The sequence below is a fragment of the Mus musculus genome, chromosome 3 (genome assembly GCF_000001635.26).
Source record: "Mus musculus strain C57BL/6J chromosome 3, GRCm38.p6 C57BL/6J".
NCBI classification, from domain to species: domain Eukaryota; kingdom Metazoa; phylum Chordata; class Mammalia; order Rodentia; family Muridae; genus Mus; species Mus musculus.
In genome coordinates this window covers 81,977,844-82,000,597 of record NC_000069.6, presented here as the reverse complement: position 1 = coordinate 82,000,597, position 22,754 = coordinate 81,977,844, and the positions used below count along the sequence as shown (strand labels likewise).

At 38.7% G+C, this 22,754-nt stretch overlaps 1 protein-coding gene across 4 annotated transcripts in view; it reads right to left on the bottom strand.

Moving 5' to 3' along the window:
* Asic5 (acid-sensing (proton-gated) ion channel family member 5) overlaps positions 1-18,305 on the bottom strand; it is a 38,941-nt gene extending 20,636 nt beyond the window's left edge. The window contains exons 1-5 of one of the 4 annotated variants that reach the window (XM_006501825.1): positions 18,165-18,305; positions 10,043-10,137; positions 3,608-3,807; positions 1,478-1,634; positions 708-1,014 (exon numbers count right to left, since the gene is read on the bottom strand). In XM_006501825.1, the coding sequence (XP_006501888.1) occupies positions 708-928 (221 nt within the window). In that variant the 5' untranslated portion in view covers positions 929-1,014; positions 1,478-1,634; positions 3,608-3,807; positions 10,043-10,137; positions 18,165-18,305. Of the gene's footprint in view, positions 1-707; positions 1,015-1,477; positions 1,635-3,607; positions 3,808-10,042; positions 10,138-10,551; positions 10,657-18,164 lie in introns of those variants that run through there. The other 3 variants (XM_006501821.1, XM_006501823.2, NM_021370.2) reach the window with 3 other exon arrangements.
* Positions 18,306-22,754: the final 4,449 nt, after the last annotated feature.

Sequence of the window (22,754 nt, the reverse complement as noted above, 5' to 3'; positions counted from 1 at the left end):
AAGAGTCATCCATTCTGCAAAATTCCTACATATGTCTCATGATAGACAGTCCCAAGACTTTGTTGTGAAGACTCCATGGAAGGAAGATGACCTTCTCGCTGCTGGCCTGGTACAGTGACTAAAACTTTCTACATGGACGGCAGTCCAGAGCTTGAGAGTCGCAGTGAGAACTCAGCTGAGTGTAATGTTCTTCAGAGATCAGGGCCCTAAGGCACCTGACCACAATACAGAGCTTTTGGTCTCTAGCTAGCCTGCCTCTACCAAGGCAGACTTCTCATCTTAAAAACAACTAAACCTCGAATCTTCATGTGTTTTACATTAGATCCCTTGTTAGTTCTTTCTCATTGCCACTCTACATAGCGAGCCTGGGTATATAGCTATACTGGGTTTAATAATTATTCACTGACTTAGGGATACTCCCTATCATTTGCATACTTCAGTTTAGGAAACTAGATTATTTAACATCTACTTAACCCTGGAGCTTAGTCCTAACCTAGCATGTTGCTGTACAAAGTAGCAAGGGAAAGGAAAATGAATGAATTAATGAAAAAAATTAACAAGCCTCTCTACTTTCTTATCTTTGTACATTATATTCAATTTGAAGATGCCAATGCTTTAAATACTGCATCAGAAAATCTTTATGATAATCATCCAAGTAAATTCATACTTAATATTTAAAAAATCATGAAAATAATACTGATTCATACCTGTTCAAGTTACAGAGTGTCACAGCTGGGAACTCGATTTTTTCCACATACTGAACTTCTATAGATGTTGTCGTTGGCCATGTGAAGTAATTGACCAAACGACTGTAGATTTGCCACACCAAGAGCGAGACAGAGCCCAGCACCACAGCCAGCCAGATCACCTTTCGAACTTTGTTCTGGTTCTGGGCAATATTATGTATCCCATGAAAGGAAGTGGACATGGCAAAGTCTTGATCGAACTTCTTCCGGTCAGTTGGAGATGGCAGTGGTCTCTTTGAGAGGTAACGTTTTATCTTTCCTAAGAGTCCTAGTGCCCACAAAATAGAAACACACAAACAAACAAACAAACAAAAACAAGTAAATGAGTTATAAAAAGCTATTCATAAAACCTACAAGTCAGAAGTGACTAAGCAGGTTATCTTTCTAATATGAAGTTTGTAAAGGCCCCCAGAATCTTTTTCCAGTAGATGGTTTATTCAGATATCAGGAAAAGCACCAATTAGGTAAATCTACTGCTAATAAGCTAGGGCCATCTGATACCAGCTCTGGTTAAGAAAGAGATACTGATAGCAGAAACATATCGGTATGTCATTAAGTCCAGCTTCAAATGAGTTGTTCGTGACAGCTCATTACTTTTAAAAATAGTCCTAGCTTTTAATTAGTCTTTCACCCCAGGAAACCACAGAGTTCCTTGAGTTGGATTAGGCTTATTCTCCCAAGAGTCCTAAATGAAGTCACACACAACAAGTTCCACAGCTAATCTTTGTCACCTTGCTGTTATTTTTGGTGTTGTGATGTCTGTGCATTGTATGTTTTGAGCAAAACTGTTTTACTCCTCTGTTGGCTCATCAGAATGTCAGGTTTGCAGTTCGGTGACTTGATCAGCTTCCTACCTTCTTAGAAAACGAGCTGGTACTTTTGAAATTCCTATTAATAAATTAAGTAATGATTATTGATATTGGTTTGTAAAGGCCAGTGAAAGTTTCACTAAAATATATTTGATGATATAGAAAATAGTCATCCAGAATTTCCCTTAGGTTACTGTTCTTTTGATTTGGTGATAATAGATGCCAAGCCTCTCTGTCAAGTTAATGGGATGAGGTCCATCTGCAATCAGAGGCTTCAACTTCTGCTCTCAGTCTCCTCTCCCGTAACCTAGGCAACTTCAGCCATGTCTGCATTCTCCTTCTGCTTCTTCTATTAACTGGCAGCAATAACATCTGCCTTCTGGCTTTTCACGTTAAATAGTGTAATGCTCAGAGAGCATTCAGTGTGTAACATGGATCAGTAGAAGTACTCAACATTATTCAATATTTTTACTTTGCTTGTAGTGATAGAGGAAATGGTTAAATATTCAGGGGTTTAAGGAATGATTTAAAGTTCCTGCTTCCAAAATGAGTGCTTGGGCAAGCAAGCTGACTAGGTGACTGTCTCTTATTGGGTAAGGGAGTTAGCTATGCAAGCTGGATGAGCTAAGTCCTATCTTTGAAACCCATGGAAAGGATGAAGGAGAGAACCCCTTACCTAGATTTGTCCTCTGAGCTCCGTACCTGTGCAGTGGCACCTAGGCAGCCAGCTCACATCCTACACACACACACACACACACACACACACACACACACACACACACACAAATGATACTAATAAAAATAACACAGATCTCAGAAACAAAAGAAAGAGATGAGATCTCTGAAAGCCAATAAATTCTCACAATGAAGTTATTTGAATTTTAAATCCTTGTTTTAATTCAATAAATATCATTTTGTCAATAATGCAGTATTAACATTCTTCCAAAAAAGCTCCAATATTTTCTCATCATTAAGTTTAGTTTAATAGCTTACTAGTTTCCAATCAATATTTTTTTTTCAGTTTGGAAAAGCTAATGATATAAAATGCATTTTCTAAAGTTTCCCATTTCGTGCAATGTACATGAGCATCCACAAATACTGTTACACTCTTAAAGATATTACAAACTATATTATCATGTTTATATCATTCTGACGTTCTGGAATTGTGCTATCGTCTATAATAGCATTACTTAATGTTTCTTTTAGTATCAGGTTAATCAGCACATATTTAAAAAAAACTGTCAAAGCTTCAGATAAAATCAGAAGGCTGAAAAAAAAAACAATATTACTTAACAAAATAAGCTTAACTGTGACCTATTCTTATTCCTTAACCATTGCTTGGACGCATTTGTGAAGGCTTTACCCTGATTAAAGAAACAGCCCAGTCCCTAGCAACTCTCACCTTTCCTACTGAGGGGACATGGGCTATTAGTGAGAAGAGTAATCTAGGAATAAGTCCCTGGCCAGACACAGTGCAGCTGGCTGCAAACACTACCCAAATAATACATTTCAGATGTCAACTCTTTAAATTAAGATAGAAACATTGCCAGTTGTGTTAACCTTACTGAAGCATTTCCTACTATTTGTTAGAAACATAGTGGTTTTTTTTTTTCCTTTTGAGTATTTCAAATTGAGAACCTACAGAGTGATATATGCCTGTCAGGAAGCCCAAAATGGGCAGTGCAGACCACCAATCCACACAACTGAGGCTTTGAACTTCCCTCATAGAAGTACATTTCATCAGGTGGATAAACAAAAAGTTTCATTAAAAAGGTTGGTCATTATAGAAACGTTAGGAAAGCAAGCATACTGTGTAGAAACAAAGAAACAACAAAAGTCGATTTTAACATATAGTAATATTTTTGTAGTATTTTGAGTCCTCATAAGTTATTCTTTTGCTACTAAAACTGTATTATTCATTTTAAAACTCATATTTGTTACTGTGAACATAATAATGAGAATAGAGTTTTCCAAGGATGAAGCCTACCCCCTGCTCTCTGCTTATTTCCGGTATTTAGGAATGGCGGATGTTGCTGTTTAAGGATCTCCTACCTTTCTCCGCGTGCACTTGTGATTTCTCAGTATGTTCCATGTTTTGATCTCAGTGATCCGAAGTCCTCTGGTGCATCCAATTTTTTCAATAACAATATTCATTTTGTGCCTTTTATATAAAATACAGCACTTAAGGTTGTAAACTGTAGGGGCAATTTAAATATTTGTGTTGCTATGTTAAGCCTCATGAAGCACTTAATCTGTAAATCAAAAAACACGGACAGAACCAGCTATGGGCATTTACAGACTGGCAAGAGGCCATGATAGATTAAAACCCAGATAGCACAATTGAAACCCACTTTCTGAAAAAGAAAGGAGGAAAGAAACAAAGAAACAAAGAAAGAAGAAAAGCTGTGACCTCACAGTGGCCTCTGATCATACCAGTGGATACCCAGGTGACAGTCTCTTCACGTTTTGTTCAGCTTCATAGAAATCAAATTTTGATTGTGATTGTGTGTATGTGTGTGTGTGTTTGTGTGTGTGTGTGTGTGTGTGTGTGTGTGTGTGTTTGTGGACGTGAAGTATCGTTGTTTTGAAGTTTCTTTCATAAAAGAGATACAACTGTAACAAAGTGACCAGTGGAAATAGAAGAATAATGTTACAAAAGAAAAAAGATACTAACTAAAAAAGAAGCACTAATAAAATAATATAAATTTGCCAAATCACAAAGGCCACCTTTTTTATAGTAACACCTTTGAGAACTTACCATTAATATTATTAATAAACCCTGATATGCATCCATATGTATAAATGCTGCCATCTGTTGACCACACACAGTAATTACATGTTTCTCCGCTAGAGCCTGATGCCTTTGTCATGGTAATATTTCACAAGCATTTTTTCCCTTCAACATTGGACATCTATTGGGAAACTCCAATACCATAACTTGAAGCTGGGCTTACATGGTTTGGTTTTGTCAAGAAGTCACTCTTGCTTCTGCTCCTCCCTCCTAGTGACTGAATTAAATTTGAATTTCAACTTGTTTATGTAGTTACAATTCCCTCTCCATTTTTCCTCACTTTATTATTTGAAATCAAGACCAAGGATTCTTCTCACAGATATAACTTGTTCTTTTGTAAACCTGGCCTTTTCACTTTCTAAGATACTCAATTAAAATTAAACATAGATGCTCACACTTTCTTTCTCTGATGGTGATGCTATGTGGAATAAGCCTATGTGACAGAAGATAGACTTGTAAGCCCCTCTTCCCTGCCCCACCCCATTTCCCAGTAAACGTAAAGAAAGCTACAGAATCGCCTAATAAAGCCAATCCCGGGAGAACTGAGAGAATTCTGAGTCATCATTATCTCCCTTTATGCACTTGTAGCACCAACAGCAAAGGATGACTTATTAATGCAGACAAATAATAAAAGATTAAATAAAGCATGCTGGACAGAAAAGTAGACAGCAAACCCAACTGCCCTTTCACTTAGATTCTGGGCATGAGCGATCCTTAGAATCAATGAGCACTGTCTAGAGGACTGTATTTACTCTGGCCCAGCCCCAGTAACAGAGATACAGTTTGTGTTAGCTATTTAGTTATTGAAGGATAATTTTTTTAATTCTACTTTTGACATATTCATATGTTTTCACTACTCTTTCCTGTTGTGAGTGTGGCAAAGGAAGCCAGGTTTCTGCTAAAACTAAGCAAATGTTTCACTGCCAAGTCAGGTACTCTGTCATTTGGCTCCTACTTGGCAATTTTGATTTGAAGTAAAATTTTATGTTTTATTTTCTCTTTGAGAGAATGCCTGTCCCTTCTTGCCCTTCTTCTTTGCTCCTCCCCCCCCTCCTCCTCCTGCTTACTCCTTCTCCTTGTCTTCCTCTTCTTTCTTTTTCCCTGCCTTCATCTTTTCTGTTATATTCAGAACACACACACACACACACACACACACATATATATATATATATATATATATATATATATATATATATATATATTTACATATACTTAAGATAGATGTTTGGTTTGTTCTTAATAACTTTGGAAAATAAGTTATCAGCTTACCATGTGTGTAAGAGAATAACAATTTAACAGTGTATCTATCAATTTGGGTCTGAAATGCCATTAAATTAAAACTATTAGAACTAAGTGTTTTTTAATTGGATATTTTATTTATTTATTTATATTTCAAATGTTTATCCCCTTGATTGTTTATCCTCAAATCCCCTATCCCATTCCCCTGCTTCTATAAGGGTGCTTCCCCACCCACCCATTCATTTCTGCCTCCCCACCCTGGCATCCCCCTACACTGGGGTATCGAGCCTTCACAGGACCAAGGGCCTCCCCTTATTTTGATGCCAGACAAGGCCAACTTCTGTTACATATGCAGCTGGAGTCATGAGTCCCTCCATGTGTACTCTTTGTAGAATCAAGTTCTTATAGCTGGCGAGTACAGGTAATGTTTTTGTTACAGCATTCTTTATATAAAAACCACTTTAAATTAAAATGAATAAATTTCTTTTAAAAGCTTAAATTTCATGTTGGTCACAGAGGGTTTTTTGTGGCTTGTTTTATTTCGACGTTAGTTGCTATTCTTGAAATGTCAGTCTGATGGATTATTTTTCTTTTATTGATTTTAATTTTATAGATGCATATACTAATTTTTGGTACCCCAGTTCCTCAGTTCCAATTTTTCCTATCTTCTCCTCACCAATTTTCCCACTCACGTTTATGTATACTTTTCTAAACCCAAGTCCACTTAGTGCTGTCAGTTTATGCATGGGTGTAGGGATGTCCATCAGAGCGTGGATAGCCCACCAGAGCCCACCATCACTGAATAGAGCTGACTCCCTCTATCCCGGAGCCACCAGTCGCTAAACGTTTCTTAGCTGGGGAGGATGTGGACTTCATGAGCCCCTCCCACATCTATATTGGGGATGGGCCTGGCTTGATCTTTCTCAGATCTTGTTCATACACACTTAGCTGCCAGAAACATCATGTGCATATTCTGTTTTACTTTTATAGGGCACAAATAAGAAGAAATTAGTCAATATGTCGTATCATATCTAATTAAAACCAATTCACATATCCGAAGTGAAAATGTAAAGTAGAGAGTGACCTTAGTATTCAATATCAACCCTTGTGTCCTGGCACAAGCCTAGCTCATTTAACAGAGGAGGCAGCTCAGGAACAGGGGCAGACAATGGAAGGTCTATGAGGCTGAACATTTAGCCTGCTTAGCTTGCTATCTACTATACTCATTAGAAAAATAGATAGCAAGTAGGAGACAATCTGCAAATACTTGATGAGTGACTAAGTGATTTGTTCCAGTCTTGTACTCTCTTCATTTTTATACCAGAAGACAACTCTTGTGATATTTTCAACACTTTATTTTGAAAATGAAAGTCATAGTAAATTGCCTCATTACAGGAGTGGGATATAGGGACACTTGGGTTAGAACATGGCAGGTTTGAAGGCTCTTCCTGTGGCACAAGAGCAGGGAACATTTACCACAGAAAACTACCTAGTGAACAAAGAAGTGGAAAATTTGAACAAGTTTTCAATAAATACTCACACCATCCTTATGAATGAAATGGCCTCAAAAATTAACGACAGCAGTGTTGCAGGCTTCATTCAAGAAGCAGGGAGACAAACCCAAGGAAGTAAACTGGTCCTTGTCAGCAAATAACAAAGCTTAATGCCAGCACGTGCCTGAGGCTAGCGCTAAGGCTGAGCAGTCTCAGAAAAAATGTGCACACACCCTGACCCATGTCCCTGTGCTGCAGCCCTACAGTATACAGTCTAGGTGGTGTCCTCATACCATCTCATCAAATGTCCCAGTGTAAGGTTCCCATAGGTTCCTGACTACTATGAAGACTCTCACAAAAATTGATTTTCTTAGTTTGGAATCTCCAACCTTCAGATGTTTTCTTTGAACTCATTACCTATACAGATGAAAGAGAAACTAGAACCGAAGATCAATTACCTTGTGATGATTTATAATGAATGCTGTACCAGAGTCTTCCAGGAATAAGGAATAAAACTATGTAAGCACATATAAAATTGTGCATCAGCTTCAGAACTCAAGTGAAAGCAAACTAAGCACAAACGCTGCTTCTGAGAACACAGCTACAGAAGTGTGGCATGCTGAGAGATTTATTCTGGAAGGACTTAAAACTCTTAGAGCCCGCCCTATTTCCTATCCTTCTAAGCCACACTTGATTCTCCCGTTTCTTAGCTTGCTGCAAATTCCCCTTATCAGGTCAAAAAATTCAGAACTATCAAAGGAAGACTCACTTTCAGTAACTACTATGAGTTTCATAAATACAGCTCACATCATACCATCAAACCACTTGAAAAGACTTTGCCTTGTACCTTGGTGTATACAGTGCAATATGAAACTATCATCTCTGCATCTTAGCCACTATCTCTTCTGTATCTCAAAGGTATTTAGCCAGTGTCATGGTCTGCTCCTTAAATACTTTGAGTTCTTCTAAAATATCACTTACCAAACCCTTGAAATTCCCTTTTCTGTGTAGCCTCTAGAGAAAGGGGGTTGCAATGCGTTTTATTTGATTTGGCCAGTGGCCATGTTTGGTGATGGAACCATGTGCTTACTTTGACATGTTAATAAATGTATATGCCTTTGGACCTAGGAAATTATACAGTGAATACACAGATAAGTGTTTTGCTTCAATGCATCATCTCCTTAATTAAGTTTACCTTCATTCTTAAATATATTGGATTTCTTAAGAACCAGAATTCCCCGGGATGAAGAGAAAATGTGGAGCTCATTCAGGATGCACAGCCTTGGTGCAGCCCTATTATTTGAGGAGCCATGTTCAAATGTTCTGTAGTCTCTCCCTAATCCAGGATCTAATCAAGGACCATAGATTGCAGGTTTCATGTGTGTTTAAGTAATGTCGAGTTCAAAGAGATCTGAAGTCATTCTTTTGCTTTTTATTTTATTGGTATTTATTTTCAAAAACTCCTGCTTGATGCTTTGCACAGTACATCTCCATGCAGAATTTTCCTGTCTCCTTCATTGTAGCTTCAGGTCAAATATTCATGGTTCACAGGCATCATAGAGAGAGACCCAAGGTCTCAGTTTCTCCTGTATTCAGTGACTATAGTTCTGCCATTGGATGGCATATTCCAGGGGAGGATATCTCTTCCTTTCTAAAACTAGCAAGCAAACTGCAGCAGCAGCTGATTTAGGAAAAGGAGTGTCTCCTTCCAAGTCATGTTATGCCATGGCTTTAATGAAAGCCAAATAATCTTATTGGTAAGAACTATTCCTATGGTGTTTATAACAGAGCCATATTTAATTTCTATTACTCTTTCTGTATGTGTTCACTGGGATCCTTCTGTAATGATGTGATTGAAGAAATTTCATTTCTCTTCTTCCTGATTAAAAGATAATTGTTTATGTAAATTCAAAGATGGCTCTATAATTTTATACCTTATACCGTATTTGATAGTTATTAAATAATTATTATGAATAATTAAAAATAATTAAAATGAGTTTACTGTATGGTTTTCCATAGAAATTTTCTACAGAAAACATGTTATGGAAGAAAAATTCTGATCATTTGATAATTCACACTTGTAATGCTTAAGACATTGATGAGCCATCTCAGCTACTATGATCCTTATGTGTAGAAAAGGAGCTATCTTAGAGCCATTCCGATTCTCATTTATTTGAGCTTTATGAAGAGATGCATGAGGCCATGCATAGGTGACAAACTTTTGGATGTTCCTTTTAAATAACTCAATGATTTTATTCATGCATCATATATAAATTTTATAATTTTATATCAAATATATTGAAAATAAAACTTCCATGCTTCCTGGGTCATGAAAAGCTGGGTGTCATAATTTCTATTGCTTATTATGTGCCTGTTCTATGACTGTAGCTAACAGGATGCGGAATTTGTTTTCTGAACAGAATTGCTGATTTTTAATGTCATACATTGAACAAAAATGCTGTTACTTAGGTCTCTAAATGTGAAAAGTCGCTTTTATTTGCATTATACACAGGAGCAAAGAAGACAGAAAAGATACTGTATTTGTGACATCATCATTAACAAACATGAGTGAAATGCATATCTTAATTATTTGTGCATTTGAAAACCACACACCAGGGACACTATGCTCAGTTTTCTGAAAGCAAAAGGCACTTGGGAGAATGCTAATGGGCTTCTAATTCTTCTCTTTCATTAGTCCCTGGTGGCCTGCTATTGGCTCAGCCTGTGGGAGGGTTCTGTTTGTCACACAGCTACATCTTGGCCGGAAGGACACAGCTCGTCCTTAAAAACTAGTAGGTATTTCATACACAGTTATCAAAAATGTTCCTGCCATTGGTCAACAGAGGGGGAAGGATTCCACTAATGCTTAACTTGCAGGCTCACAAGATTGCAAAATGATGTGTCCATACAGCAGACGACACTATGGGTCAAGGTTACCTGAGAAAAGTTTCTCCAAATACTCACCCAGAAATTTTATGTTCCTTTCTGCTTTCTCAATTCTGAACTTTTAGTTCTGTACAATGGAACATCTGGCTAACAGTTTCCTGTATTCCAACACCCTAGAACAAAAATATTTATTTGCTATTATAGTAGTACATTTGAACATTATTCTAATGAAGATCATAAATTGTGTACTTAATGTTTCTTTTGTAACACAAAGCAAAACAAAAGTAAAGATGACAAGGCAAAATCTAAAAAATCTAAAAAAACAAAAGAAAACAAAACAAAACAAAACAACAACAAAAAAAAAACTTCATTTGTTTAGGGTTTTTGGGTAAGGTTTTTGCCAGATAATTCTTCAATGGTGTTGTAATAGATCTTAATGAAGTTATGACAGTCCTAAATCTAAACACTGGCGTCCTTGTGGGAGGCAGAATGAGAGGCAATGTGAACCCCAGGACAAAGAGAAGGGAAGGCACTAGAGATAGAAACAGGCACAGAGATTAGAGCTGTCAGACTAAGGAATGCCAGACCTGCCTGAAGCTGGTGGATGCATGCCAGAAAGGATTGTATGTAGGCCCATTGCAGGTAAGAAAACAGAGACTGGAAAGATGACTCCGTGGCTGGGAATATTTGCTGCCTTTTCAGAGTCTGTTTCCCAGCACCCATGCAATGCCTGAGGTTAAAGGGCTTAGATGGCTTTGCTCCTCCCTCTTTTCGGAGGGTAACAAGCTTATCTGTTTCCACTTCCTGACTAAAAACTGGCTTCTGCATCTCTAAGACTTCCAACAATTCAGGGCTTCAGAGCTTCTAGAAACATCCTCTTAGGGACTTCCTGCCACATGCCTGGCCTTAGTGGCTTTCTTAAACTGGGCAGAGAGGAATAGACAACTCCTTTAGTTGTGTTTTCTTCCTGACTCTAAAGCCAGAATCACATGACTGATGCCACACCTGATTTTGCTGGGCCCAGAAATGGAGATTAACCCCTTTTTAAAATTACATTTGCATACTCTTTTCTTTGTTGTTGCTTTTCAGGAGCATAAAAGTCCCTCAGGCACTTCCTTCTCACAAGTTAGAATCTTTGGTGAGTGGAGTCTTGCCCTGAGGCCATCTATCCCTTTAGTCTGTTTCATATTAGGTGGCTTCTTATCTCTTTCAACACAAGCCTTGCCTCCAATATTACATTTCCTTTGGATATTTTTCTCCTCAAATTATGAGTTTCCCCTGGATTCTTTTCATTGTAGATTTGCAAATAGGTGAGTAGGAATAACAGTGGGATAGAGTCAATACTAAGCTATCTTAAAATATCCTTGCCAGTGAAATTAATCCAAAGGTTTTTAGTTTGGTTTCAGGTATATTTTTAGGAAAGGGGCAGAAAGCAGCTACATTCTCTGCCAAAATATCAGGAGAGTAGTAGTAGTTGTTGTTGTTGTTGGTGGTGGTGGTGGTGGTAGTGGTGGTGGTGGTGGTGTGTGTGTGTGTGTTTGTGTGTGTGTCTGTGTGTGTTTTAGCTCAGCTGCTAATATTGTTTCCCTCTGAACCCTTTTGATCTGGGCCACTAAAGTTCTCAACATTAATGTTTACTAACCTACTGCTAGGAAGGCCAACTAAGCCCATTTAGAATACTCAACCACTTCCCTAGTTCAAAGTCCAACGTCTTCTACATTCCTCCAAAAACCAGCATGGTAAAGGTTGCTGCACTAACAGCCCAATCTCTGATACCAACTCTTAGTCACTTTTCAGTTGCTGTGACAAAACAGCATAGCCAAAGCAACTTATAAAAAGAAACTTTTATTTTGGGAGTTATCACAGATAACACAGCGGCAGCAGCTAGGGATGGTACTGGAGCAGTAGTAGCTGAGAGTTTACATCCTTATCTACAAGTAGAAGGCAGAGAACACTAACTAGGAATGGAATGGGCTTTCAAATCTTCAAAGCCCATCCCTGTTACACACCTCCTTCAATAAGGCCACACCTCCTTATCCTTCCCAAAGTCTTCCACCACTAGTGACCAAGAATTCAAATGCATGAGTCGATGGACACCATTCTCATTCAAACTACTGTAAGAAACTTCTCATGATGCATATAAACTGCTCTCTGGGGCAATGCTGCTAAATGAAGCAACATAAGGGCCCTGGAGTGGAAAATGTAATCAGTCAAAGTCTTTGCAAGCTACAGAAATAATATCACACTTATTAATGTTTTATCCGCAGTTACAGAAATAATCTGATCAAGTAGCTTTGAGAAGAAAGTAGGAGAGAGTATTAGAGCAGACTAGTACATCTGTCTGTTTGCCTTTCTTTCGGCTTTGCTTTTGAAGACAGGATATCATGATGTATCCTTGTCTTGCCTGGACTTGTGGAACTCCTGACCTGGCTTCCCCAGGACTGGAATCACAAGTACATGTCACCATCCCTGGGATAGGGCACAATTTGTAAGGTGTCTAATAGTTCATGATGCGCTGTTCTAAGGAGAGAGTTTGAAAAGATAGTACCTATGCACAATAAAGAGCAGGATACTGAAATGTAAGTATTTTGGGGTAGCTGTAATAAAACACAGTGACCAAAAGCAACTTGGGAAGGAAGCAATTAATCCCTTTTCTTCAGCAGGCAACAGTTGCTTGTAACTCCCAGTCTAAATTCCTGAGTTTTAAATCTTTAATGAAAACCATTTAGTTTTAATTATCTTACAAGAATGTGTTTATATATTTGAAAGTTTCATCATTCTGAGAATGCTGTAATCATTCTGCTGTTTCACAACAGTGCAGGAGGGCAATGGGCTCATTAAAGACAATGAATGCACGCAGGTAGTTCAGTCAACATTCGCTTATTCCTTCTTCGTCTATAAAGGAAAGTGTGTACCTGTAAGTTCTTAACCCATAGGGCTGTATAAAATGAACATACAAACATTACATGACTATACAGATAGAGAGGCTTAAATTTAAATGACTCTCATTGAAATGTTGCAATCATTCTGTCAAGGAGCTAATACATACATAGAACACAATATGGGCAGTCCTGACCTAGGAAGACTGAGCACTGTCCAGTCAGTGCTCACCAGAACCTAAAGGTCACATTTGTAGGTTTACATTTTTTCTGAATTGACCCAGTTAGATAAATGGGAAAAACAACCATGATGATGAGTAACTTGAATGAGAGATATCCCTCACAGGCCCCTGTATTTGAGCAGCTGGTTCCCAGTTGTTAACACTGTTTGGAGAGTTCATAGAACTTTTAGGATGTGGAACCTTGATGAAGGAAGGAAGTCACTGTAGGCTTTGAACAATTATCTTCTCCCACTCCCAACTGAGTATGCCAATCCACCTCAGCCTCTTTCTGCCTGTATGAGATGTGACTGCTCAGCTTCCTGCTTCTGCTTTCATGTCTTCCCCACCACGACAGCATCTAGGTCCCTGGAACTGTAAGCCAAATTAAACTTTCTTCCTTAAGTTGCCTTTGGTCATAATACTGTAGAAGGCTACTGAGCTATAGTTTTGTCATCTCATAAAAGTATTCTAAACATTCTTAAAAGTACTAAACTAGCTTTTGTAAAACTTGTCTCTGGACCAGCCCTAAATTTCTATAAATTGTGACCCCAAGATAAAGGTTAATTGCTTGACCATTTAACGGCTCTCTCTCCATTTCTGTAAGCAATGCTTACTCTCTACAGATGTCCAGAGTTCCCTCTCTGTATACAACACATTGTATATTTTGCCCTTAAAAACTCTAACTGGAAAATGATTGCTTCCCACTAATCTGTTTGGGCTGGTCCCACCAGCAGTTAATGAATACTCCATTTAACTTATTCAAGCCTCTTGGGAGATTTTCTTTTCAACACATAACAGTACTCTATTACAGCAACAACAACAACATACCTAATACAACTATACAATGATAACTACTGAATTGTTTTAGTGTTGTAATTTTTCTCAAGAACCAAGAGGAAAGGTAGGTTAGAAACATTCACTAGAGTCCCTGGTGTTAGAATAAGGAACTTGAGTTCTTTGGGTGTTGTCTCTTTCACTGCCCTAAGGAGCAAACTCAATTTCCTAAGATGCTGTGGTGTGGTTCAAAATTCCAAGGGCAGCTTAAACATTTCCTTAACTATTAAGGCTTGACTCAAATGCTTCTGCATCATGTTGTACTTTTCCAGTGGCATCTGCTCACAGTGAAGCGATCTCCTAACACCTCACCGGACTCTACTTATGAATCTCATCCTGCAGATGTTTGCTTTGCTACTGCATCCACAGCTTTCTCCTATCTCAGAGTGAGATCTTGTGTTTGCACTGTTTTCATCCAACACTTGGAATTGCTACTATTTACCCTGTTTGGTTTTTCTTTGTATTAATTATTGACTACTTGTTAAAAGTACACACAAATTGTCATGGAGATGGATCAGTGGGTAAAGACACCTCTCATGGAGGATAACTACCTGAATTTTATTCCTAGAACCAACATGGTAGAAGGTCTTTTGACCTACCCATGCCTGCAAAAATAAATTAATAAATAAGTGATGAAGTTTTCAAAAGCACAGAGGAAGAGAAAAATACCATCCATGGAACAGTGTCTTTTAGAAAGACAAGTGCTTCTGAAAACCACATGGTTGGACTTTCAGATGAGAAGTTATATCAGGTCAAAAGATGTTAGGAAAACAAACAGGTCTTTGACTTTTTCTAACAAATATACAAAAAATAACAAATTACCTATAAAACAATAAACCATTGTAGAAATGCTGGATCTCAGAGCACTGGATCCCTGCAGTCAGGAGGCTAAGGTAAATGGATCTCTATGAGTTCAAGGCTAGCCTGGTTTACAGAATGGGTTCCAAGACAGGCAGGGATGTATAGACAAACTCTTGTTTTGGAAAACCCAAAATATAATAATAACAATAATGATGATCATGATGCTGGTGGTGGATATAATCTGATTCACTGACTCTAGAAAACCTTTCTAAAAGCATAGGGCTTCCTAGAGCATCCCTCTCCTGCTGGCTGGAGAAGAAAGTACAGGCAGGGTTGCTGCATCAGTTCTCTCACAGGTGAAGATAGAGGCAGCCAGGGTTGTATCTGGCAAGTAGAGTTAGCTAACCATTTTTTCTTGATGTCTTTGTTGTTGTTTTGCTTTGTTTGAATCCGTTGCTGTTTATTAAAATACTCTGGGGGAAAAAAGGCAATTTAAGGGGAATTGAGTTTATTCTAGTCTATCATGGAGAGGAAGGCAAGCCAGCAGAAGCTCAAAGCAGCAGTTCACATTGTGCCTCCTGTCAGAGCAGAGCAGTGAGGATCTGCCTTCTGGTGCTCAGCACATGTTCTTTTTCTCCACCTTTATTCTGTCCAGGATCTCCTGCCTTGGGAAAAGGGACCACAAACACTGGGCAAGTCTTTTCACCTCAATTAAGCCAATTAAGATAATACTCCATAGAGATGCCCAGAGGCTGTCTCCTAGGTGATACTAACTTCTGCCAAATTGACAGTTAACATTAATCATTGTTTATCTTATTAGGTGTCTCAGAGAGAGTGACATCTTATTTTATTTTAGGGGCAGTAGAAGAGAAAATTTTATGTAATCAGAATTACTTTTAAAACAGATTCATACTATAATCCACTTTAATATCTGAAGTAAAATAAAAACTGAAAATATCTACATGTTCCACCTTTATTATTCTTCTGTATTTTATATTTTTCTGAAACCAGTGTAAAAGGAATAAAAAAAATGAAATTTAAAAAGTGGTTTATTTATTCCAGTGGAGCAGCAAGGATTCACATTATTTCATATCAGATTTTTTTTCTGGTTTGTACCTGTTAGCATTAACATAATTCAATAGTAGCAAGCTGGAACTAATTAGGAGTCTTACTCTAACCCTCTAGCTCTGAAGATGCTGGGCATGAGAGCTCTAGCTTTATCCCTTAGTAACAGCAAGGCATGGACTTTGGTACACACTCCTGTCATCATGCAGGATTTCTGAAACCGAGATAAAGGAAACAGAAACACGGGGAAACATGTGCATCTTACCCCTTATTCCAAGGAGAAAGAGGAGGTCATTCGTGTATTCTTGTGAAAAACACTCTTTTTTCTCGCTTATTTTAAAATTAGATATTTTCTTTATTTACGTTTCAAATGTTATCCTCTTTCCTAGTGTCACCTCTGAAAACCCCCTATCTCCACACCCCACCCCCTGCTCCCCAACCAATCCACTCCTGTTTCCTAGCCCTAGCATTCCCCTAAACTGGGACATAGAGCCTTCACAGGACCAAGGTCCACTCTTCCCGTTGATGACCGACTAGGCCATCCTCTGCTACATATGCAGCTAGAGCCATGAGTCCCACAATGTGTTTTCTTTGATTGGTGGTTTAGTCCCAGGGAGCTCTGGTGGTACTGGTTAGTTCATATTGTTGTTCCTCCTATGCGGCTACAGCTCCTTTAACTCCTTGGGTACTTTCTCTAGCTCCTTCATTGGGGACCCTCTGCTCTGTCCAATGGATAACTGTGAGCATCCACTTCTGTATTTGCCAGGAACTGGCAGAGTTTCTCAGGAGACAGCTATATCAGGGTCCTGTCAGCAAAATCTTGTTGGCATCTGCAATAGAGTCTGGGTTTGCTGGTTGTTTGTGGGATGGATCCCCAGGTGAGGCAGTCTCTGGATGGTCATTCCTTCAGTCTCTGCTCCAAGATTTGTCTCTGTAACTACTTCCATGAGTACTTTGTTCCCCCTCTAAGAAGAATCAAAGTAGCCACACTTTGCTCTTCCTTCTTCTCGAGTTTCATGTGTTTTGCAAATTGTGCCTTGGGTATTCTGAGATAAAAACAATCTTACAAAATAGATTACACAGAATGACTCAGCCAGTTGAGTTGCCATGTGACCCTGTGTTCATGTGTGAGCAAAGCTTAGAAGCGCAGGGGCTGGGGCTTGTGCTAGCAGTGTCTACAGCTCCTCTGGCCCCAGTAGAGTATTAATAAGAGTTGTGAATTTGAATACCCTGGAAAATCAGTTTTATCACATGAAGTTTGTTTTTGGAAATGAGCACCCTCGGACAGGTCTCAAATTTATACTGTCTGTGCCCTGTAAGTCCTTGCTTTTCAGCTGGTGTCTCCTTTGCACATGCGCCTCTTCCAATCGTCTTAACTTTCCCCTGTTCTATTTTCTCACGGCCTTTTAAAAGAAGAGAATTGGCAAACATAGAACAGAGTCTGACCGTTGAGTATTATGTGGCAGTCTGCATAAGAGGAAGATGACAGATGTCACATGAGCAAACGCTTGATTTGCATTCAGGCTTTTTGAATAAACAGCTAATGCAGCCCAGGAAAAAACCAGTTCTCAGAGGGCAGAGTACAGTAACAAGCTAGTGGAGGAGCTATAATTCCCTATTGATAAACTCAGGAGACTGAGTCAGGGAGGGGTTCCTGGGTCTAGAACCTTCAGGATAGTCTAGAGAGACAATCCACTTCCAAATCAAACACACAAGACATAGCTGCTAGATAATTAATAAGGTAATTAACTTAGTGAGAAATAAAATGAACCCTGTAGAGTGCCTAGCAGAGGAAATGCATTTCACATACAGTTTTGTTTTGTTTTTACACTTCAGGAAGTGTTTTGTAATTATTTATACAGGTAACTTTATAAAACAGAAAACAGTGATAAATTAATCATGAGAATTAAAAATAGTTATGGTTTGGATATAAAAAGTTTTCCACAGGTTCCTATGCTAAATCTTTAGTTTCCAGCTCACAGTACTATTTTAGGAAGGGGTGGAAACCAGAGGCAATGGGCTCACTGAAGAGGAAGGTCACTGAAACTTGACTTTGGAAGTTTTATCTATTTGTGATTCCTCATTCTGTCCTTCTGCTTTCTGTCCACCAGGACATGAAAGTATCTTCCATCACACACACACACACACACACTAGTGTGCACGTACAATCCTGTTACCATGGTGTTCAGCTTGGGCCCAGATTCAGTGCAGCAACAGACTGTGGATTGGAACTGCTGCAACTGTGCGAAAATGAAGTCTTCCTCTTTCATACTCTTGGGTATTTTGATCAAAGTGACAATCGAGAAAAAAACAATAGTGAAAACAACAGCATCAACCAACCAGGCAGGAATAACTCGGCCCCAGCCACAGCTTTCACTGAAAAGCAAGTTGCGGACTTACTGTCATCCCTGTGGACAAAGATCAGATGTAAATAAAGCGTGGGAATTTGAAACTTGCTCACTGACTTCCTTAGTTCCCCATGCCTTTTTCTTCCAGGTTTCCAGCTTTTGGTAAGTTTTTCCTGTGCTTCGCCCGCCTTCATCTGTGATTGCAATGAGCAAAGGGCAAAAGGAAGGTTCTGTTTTATTGACAAATGCAAGCTGTGTCCTTACATTCCTGATCTACGCTGAGTTCAGAAGGTATAAAAAGAGGTGACACACAGTGCCTGTCTACTAGAAATACAGCCTCCTGAACAAGTCTGGAACAGGACTAGATGATAACAAGCAAGGATGATGAGGGCTAAGAATTTGAATAGGAACCAAGTAGGTGAAATTACAGAGGAAGAAGTCATTTCTTCTTGGAAGCATCTTAGAAAGCATCCTCTGGAAAACGGTCGGGGCCATGTTTTAAAGGCCGAGCCCGTGAGTAAAGACCTCAGGCAGGAGTCAGAGGAGGAGGCCATTGGCATGGAGACAGCAAGCCTAATGTCTCTATGCTCACCCTCCTTGAAACCTAAAACTCACAATCTTAAGTGTGTGAAGTCTTAAGTTCTGTGTGGGTGCCTCACAGTTCATAAAGGCAGCGTCCGAACAACTTCCTCTGTCTGAAGTTTGCACTTTCCACTGGAGTGCTTCACAAGTTTGCCTGACTCACAACTTCTTATCGTATGTCTAATGTTTAAGGTTTCATCATATTTCAATAGCAAAACCAAAAAAAAAAAAAAAACCTTTGATATTACTGGCATTCAGTCAGTAAGTCCCACTGAACAACTGGGCTTGAAACCCAATGTTTCAAACTGTGTATCATAGCAACGGACACAGAGGTTTCCATCGTCCTGTTGTTTGTAATACAGCGAGTGATCATTGTGCTTCTTAGAGTATTCCAAAATTGTACACTGTGAATGAAATAAAATCTTTAAGGAAGTTTTTTTATACAATGAATATTTTATCAATTTTAATATTTTCTCAATGACATGTAATACATTATTTTAAAAATTCCACTGAACTGTATACCAAGGAATTAATTTTGACCAGTTTTATTGTTTGAGTAATTATTTTCTTCATTCATTCATTCATTCATTCATTCACTCATTAAGTATGGAGACAAAGCCCAGAATCTGATATACAGTCTAGGGAAGCAATCTACCAATGAACAAAAATCTTAATGGCTAATTATCATCTCAATCTTAGGAAAACTTATTGTCAAATGTTAACTAGAATTTGGCCACAAATTACATCAGAAAGAAAAAAGCAGGTTTCATAATAAGTTTGTGTCAAAATAACTGAACTTGTACTTCAAATCTCAAATGAAATTGTGCTTGTAAAAACACAATTTTAATAAACAGAGAAATACAGTAAGAGTGGATTTCTAAGTCTTTCTGCAGAAGCACCTTGTTCTCTGAAGAAGAGTCCCAGGGTCCTGGTTGCGGGGTCGCTGGTGTAGGCCTTTGTTTTCTTACTTACAGGACTGGTAGAGAACATACAGCTGACCTCACCTTCCCAGCAGGCTTTGCTTTCTCCTTTGAAAAATAATAAAGGAAACGTCCGACAGTTACTCCTTGATAGTTCCTTTCCTGCTTTTTCTCCAAACTGACACAATTACCATTAAGCAATCCTATTCTTTGGCTTAACAAGAGATGTTGGAAAGCTCCGATTTGTCTGGTTAAGTTACAACCTAGTTAAAGCACACTTACTCTTTCTAGACTCCCATCATTGAAAAGAAACCAAACACCACCAGACAGAAAGCTACTTCAATACAGTGATTCAACCTGTCAACTGCATTGAATGACTGACACTTCTTTGCCTGGAAAAATGATTAAAACTTAATAGAAAGCAATTATTTCGTGTGTAGATGTATTAGACCTTGTGGTACAAGTACAGAGGAGTTCGCCTTCGTCCAAAGCACAGCCCCGGTAGACCTGGGGAGCTATTTGGCTGGTGCTTTTAGGTCAACATAGTGAAAGGGTATGGAGGTGCAGTCACTAAGCAAGGAGAGGAAATCAGAATAAGTACTTGGTGGGGGAGGGGGACACTGGAGAGATGGCTTACTGTTCTTCATAAAGGCCTGGGTTAAGTTCCCAGCACTAACATAGCTGTTCAAAAGAGTCTGCTCCATGGATTCTGGTGCCCTCTTCTTCCCCTGTTGTGTGCTGGGAATTCGTGTGGTACACATACATACGTGCATGCAAAATTTATACATATAACAATAGGAATAAGCAATTAGATATGGATGGCAGACATTTCTGTAATCCCAGCACTTTGGAGGCTGGTGTATTTGTTTCTCCATTCTAAGACATCTTAGATTACATAATCAGACCCTTCCTCAGACAGTCAGTGAGTCAGACTGATAAAGTAAATGAGCCAATCAATGAATCAATCAGTCATAAGACCATACCAAAGATCTAGGCAGCATTGGAGCATTGACTCATGGTAGCACCCCTACGAGATCAGTGCGTTCATGCCTCCTGCAGTATGGAGATGTTACATTTTAAAAAGTGAACGATTGGCTTGGAAGGTGGGAGCAGTCAATGGAAGACAAGGACTCATGTACATTAGAGCAGATGGGCCGTTTGTTAAAGCTACACCATCATGTCTGGAAACGTTGCACTTAGTAGTATTTAGTGTCTCAATGTAGCCCAACAGAATTCCCAGCATATCCTTTTCCTGGTTCTACTCTCACAGGATGGTGTCTGTTTGCTGGAAATCTAGAAAATATAGAGATAAACAAGCTGACAGAGACTGAAGCAGCAAGCCCTGGGCCAGCACAGGTCTGGACCAGGTCACTGTGTATACATTAAGGATTCCAGTTGGATGTTTTTGTGGGATTCCTTAGTGTGGGAACAAGTGGGTTTCTGTTTTAATGCCTCTTTTCATTCTGTTTGTCTCATGTAATTCCAAATTGTTAGTTTTTGTTATATTACATTGTCTTTTATTATATTATATTTTATTATTATCCTTTAGAAAACTTTTCCTTTGTTTATTTGTTTGTTTTCCAATATGAGGCAGAAGGGAGTGGATCCAATTGGGAGGGAAGGTGGAAAGGTACTGGGGTACACCATAATGAAGATATGTGAGAAAAAATATCTATTTTCAACAACAACAACAACAACTTATCCCTTCTTCACATTTTTAAGATTCTGTTTCTCCAAACAGGATAAAAGAATGTTTTGCCTCAAAGATTTCCAGTAGATGGTTTTTGGGGACCATTTTTGCCTGATAATTAGTTATAATTTGAATCTTTCAATTGGGTGCCTCAGTAAGTTTTCCCTCCAGGACAGTTCCTCAGATATCCATGTGTATATAGTTACATGCATTTGAAATATGAGTTCAGAATATTACTAGAGGACATTGCCTGCTCCCATGTATTCTTTGGATCTTCCATAATGCCTAAATTAGATCTTCTACTTTGAATTAGAGTATATTTTCTCAAGAGCTGTGGAAAATTCCCAGTATAAGAGTGGAGGCATAGCTTGGGGCACAGAACTTGCATAGCAGGCATGAGCCCCTTGCTTCCATCCCTGGTGCTGAAAAGTGAATGGAGGAGAGATGAGAAAGGAAGGGATGGAGAAATACAGAGGGCGGCGGGGAGACTATAAGATTTATTGGGTACCACGTATGGATAATTGTAAAACTTTGCAATACAGTACTGAGGAGGGCTGGGCATGTAGCTCAGTAACAGAGAGTTTGCCTAACATGCACGAGGTACTGCATTCCTATCCCCATATTGAAATGAACAAACAGAAACCAAAAAATAAAAATAAAAAAAACAAAGGAGAAATAATTTACCAGTCTGAAACAAACTTCAAATCATAAATTTTTCCATGAAGGAAAATAATTGAGTATTGGCCAGACTCTAACTACTTACAAATTTTATTTGGTTGTTCTAGCAAATACTATCAAGAGTGACTGTATTTAGGCTCTGCAACAGCAGTTGCTCACCCTGAGTAGAGGAAGCAAATTACTTTCCATAAGTTTACCCATTCTCTGATTCATCAGCTTTAAATATTTGGATGATTTGTCTAGAATTGGGAAAAGAAGCCACTAAGTAGAGACTTCTTAGGAGATTCATGCAGAATGCAATGTTACAAAAGGGAAATTATTTTGTTCTCAAAATATCTACTTCTCTAACTGATAGAGCAAAAGCCCCTTTCCTTCCCTTTGTATTAGTATGATAATCCATAAGTAAAGAGCACTTCGCAGCAAAAAAGCCTTAAAGAAAGTGAAATAAGTCATTTCCCTCTCTCCTGTAAGGACCTACCTAGCTAAAATTACAAGTCAATAAATGAAGTCAATCAAATGTAATCTGACCCAGACCCTCTGGGCCAGGTCACCAGGGAAGCGAGCAGTGAGCATAGCCCTTCCCTAGGTAATGCTCCCTCCGTCTCATAAATAAGTAACGACCAGGCCATTGCCAGAACACAGATTGTGAGGCAGATACGCCAGAGGAGTTTGGTGATTTCCAAGTTCTCCAGGAACATAGCATTTCATTATTTTATACTATTTATCAATTAAACATTTAAGTTTATTAAGCTGTAATAAAGTAAAGAATTAA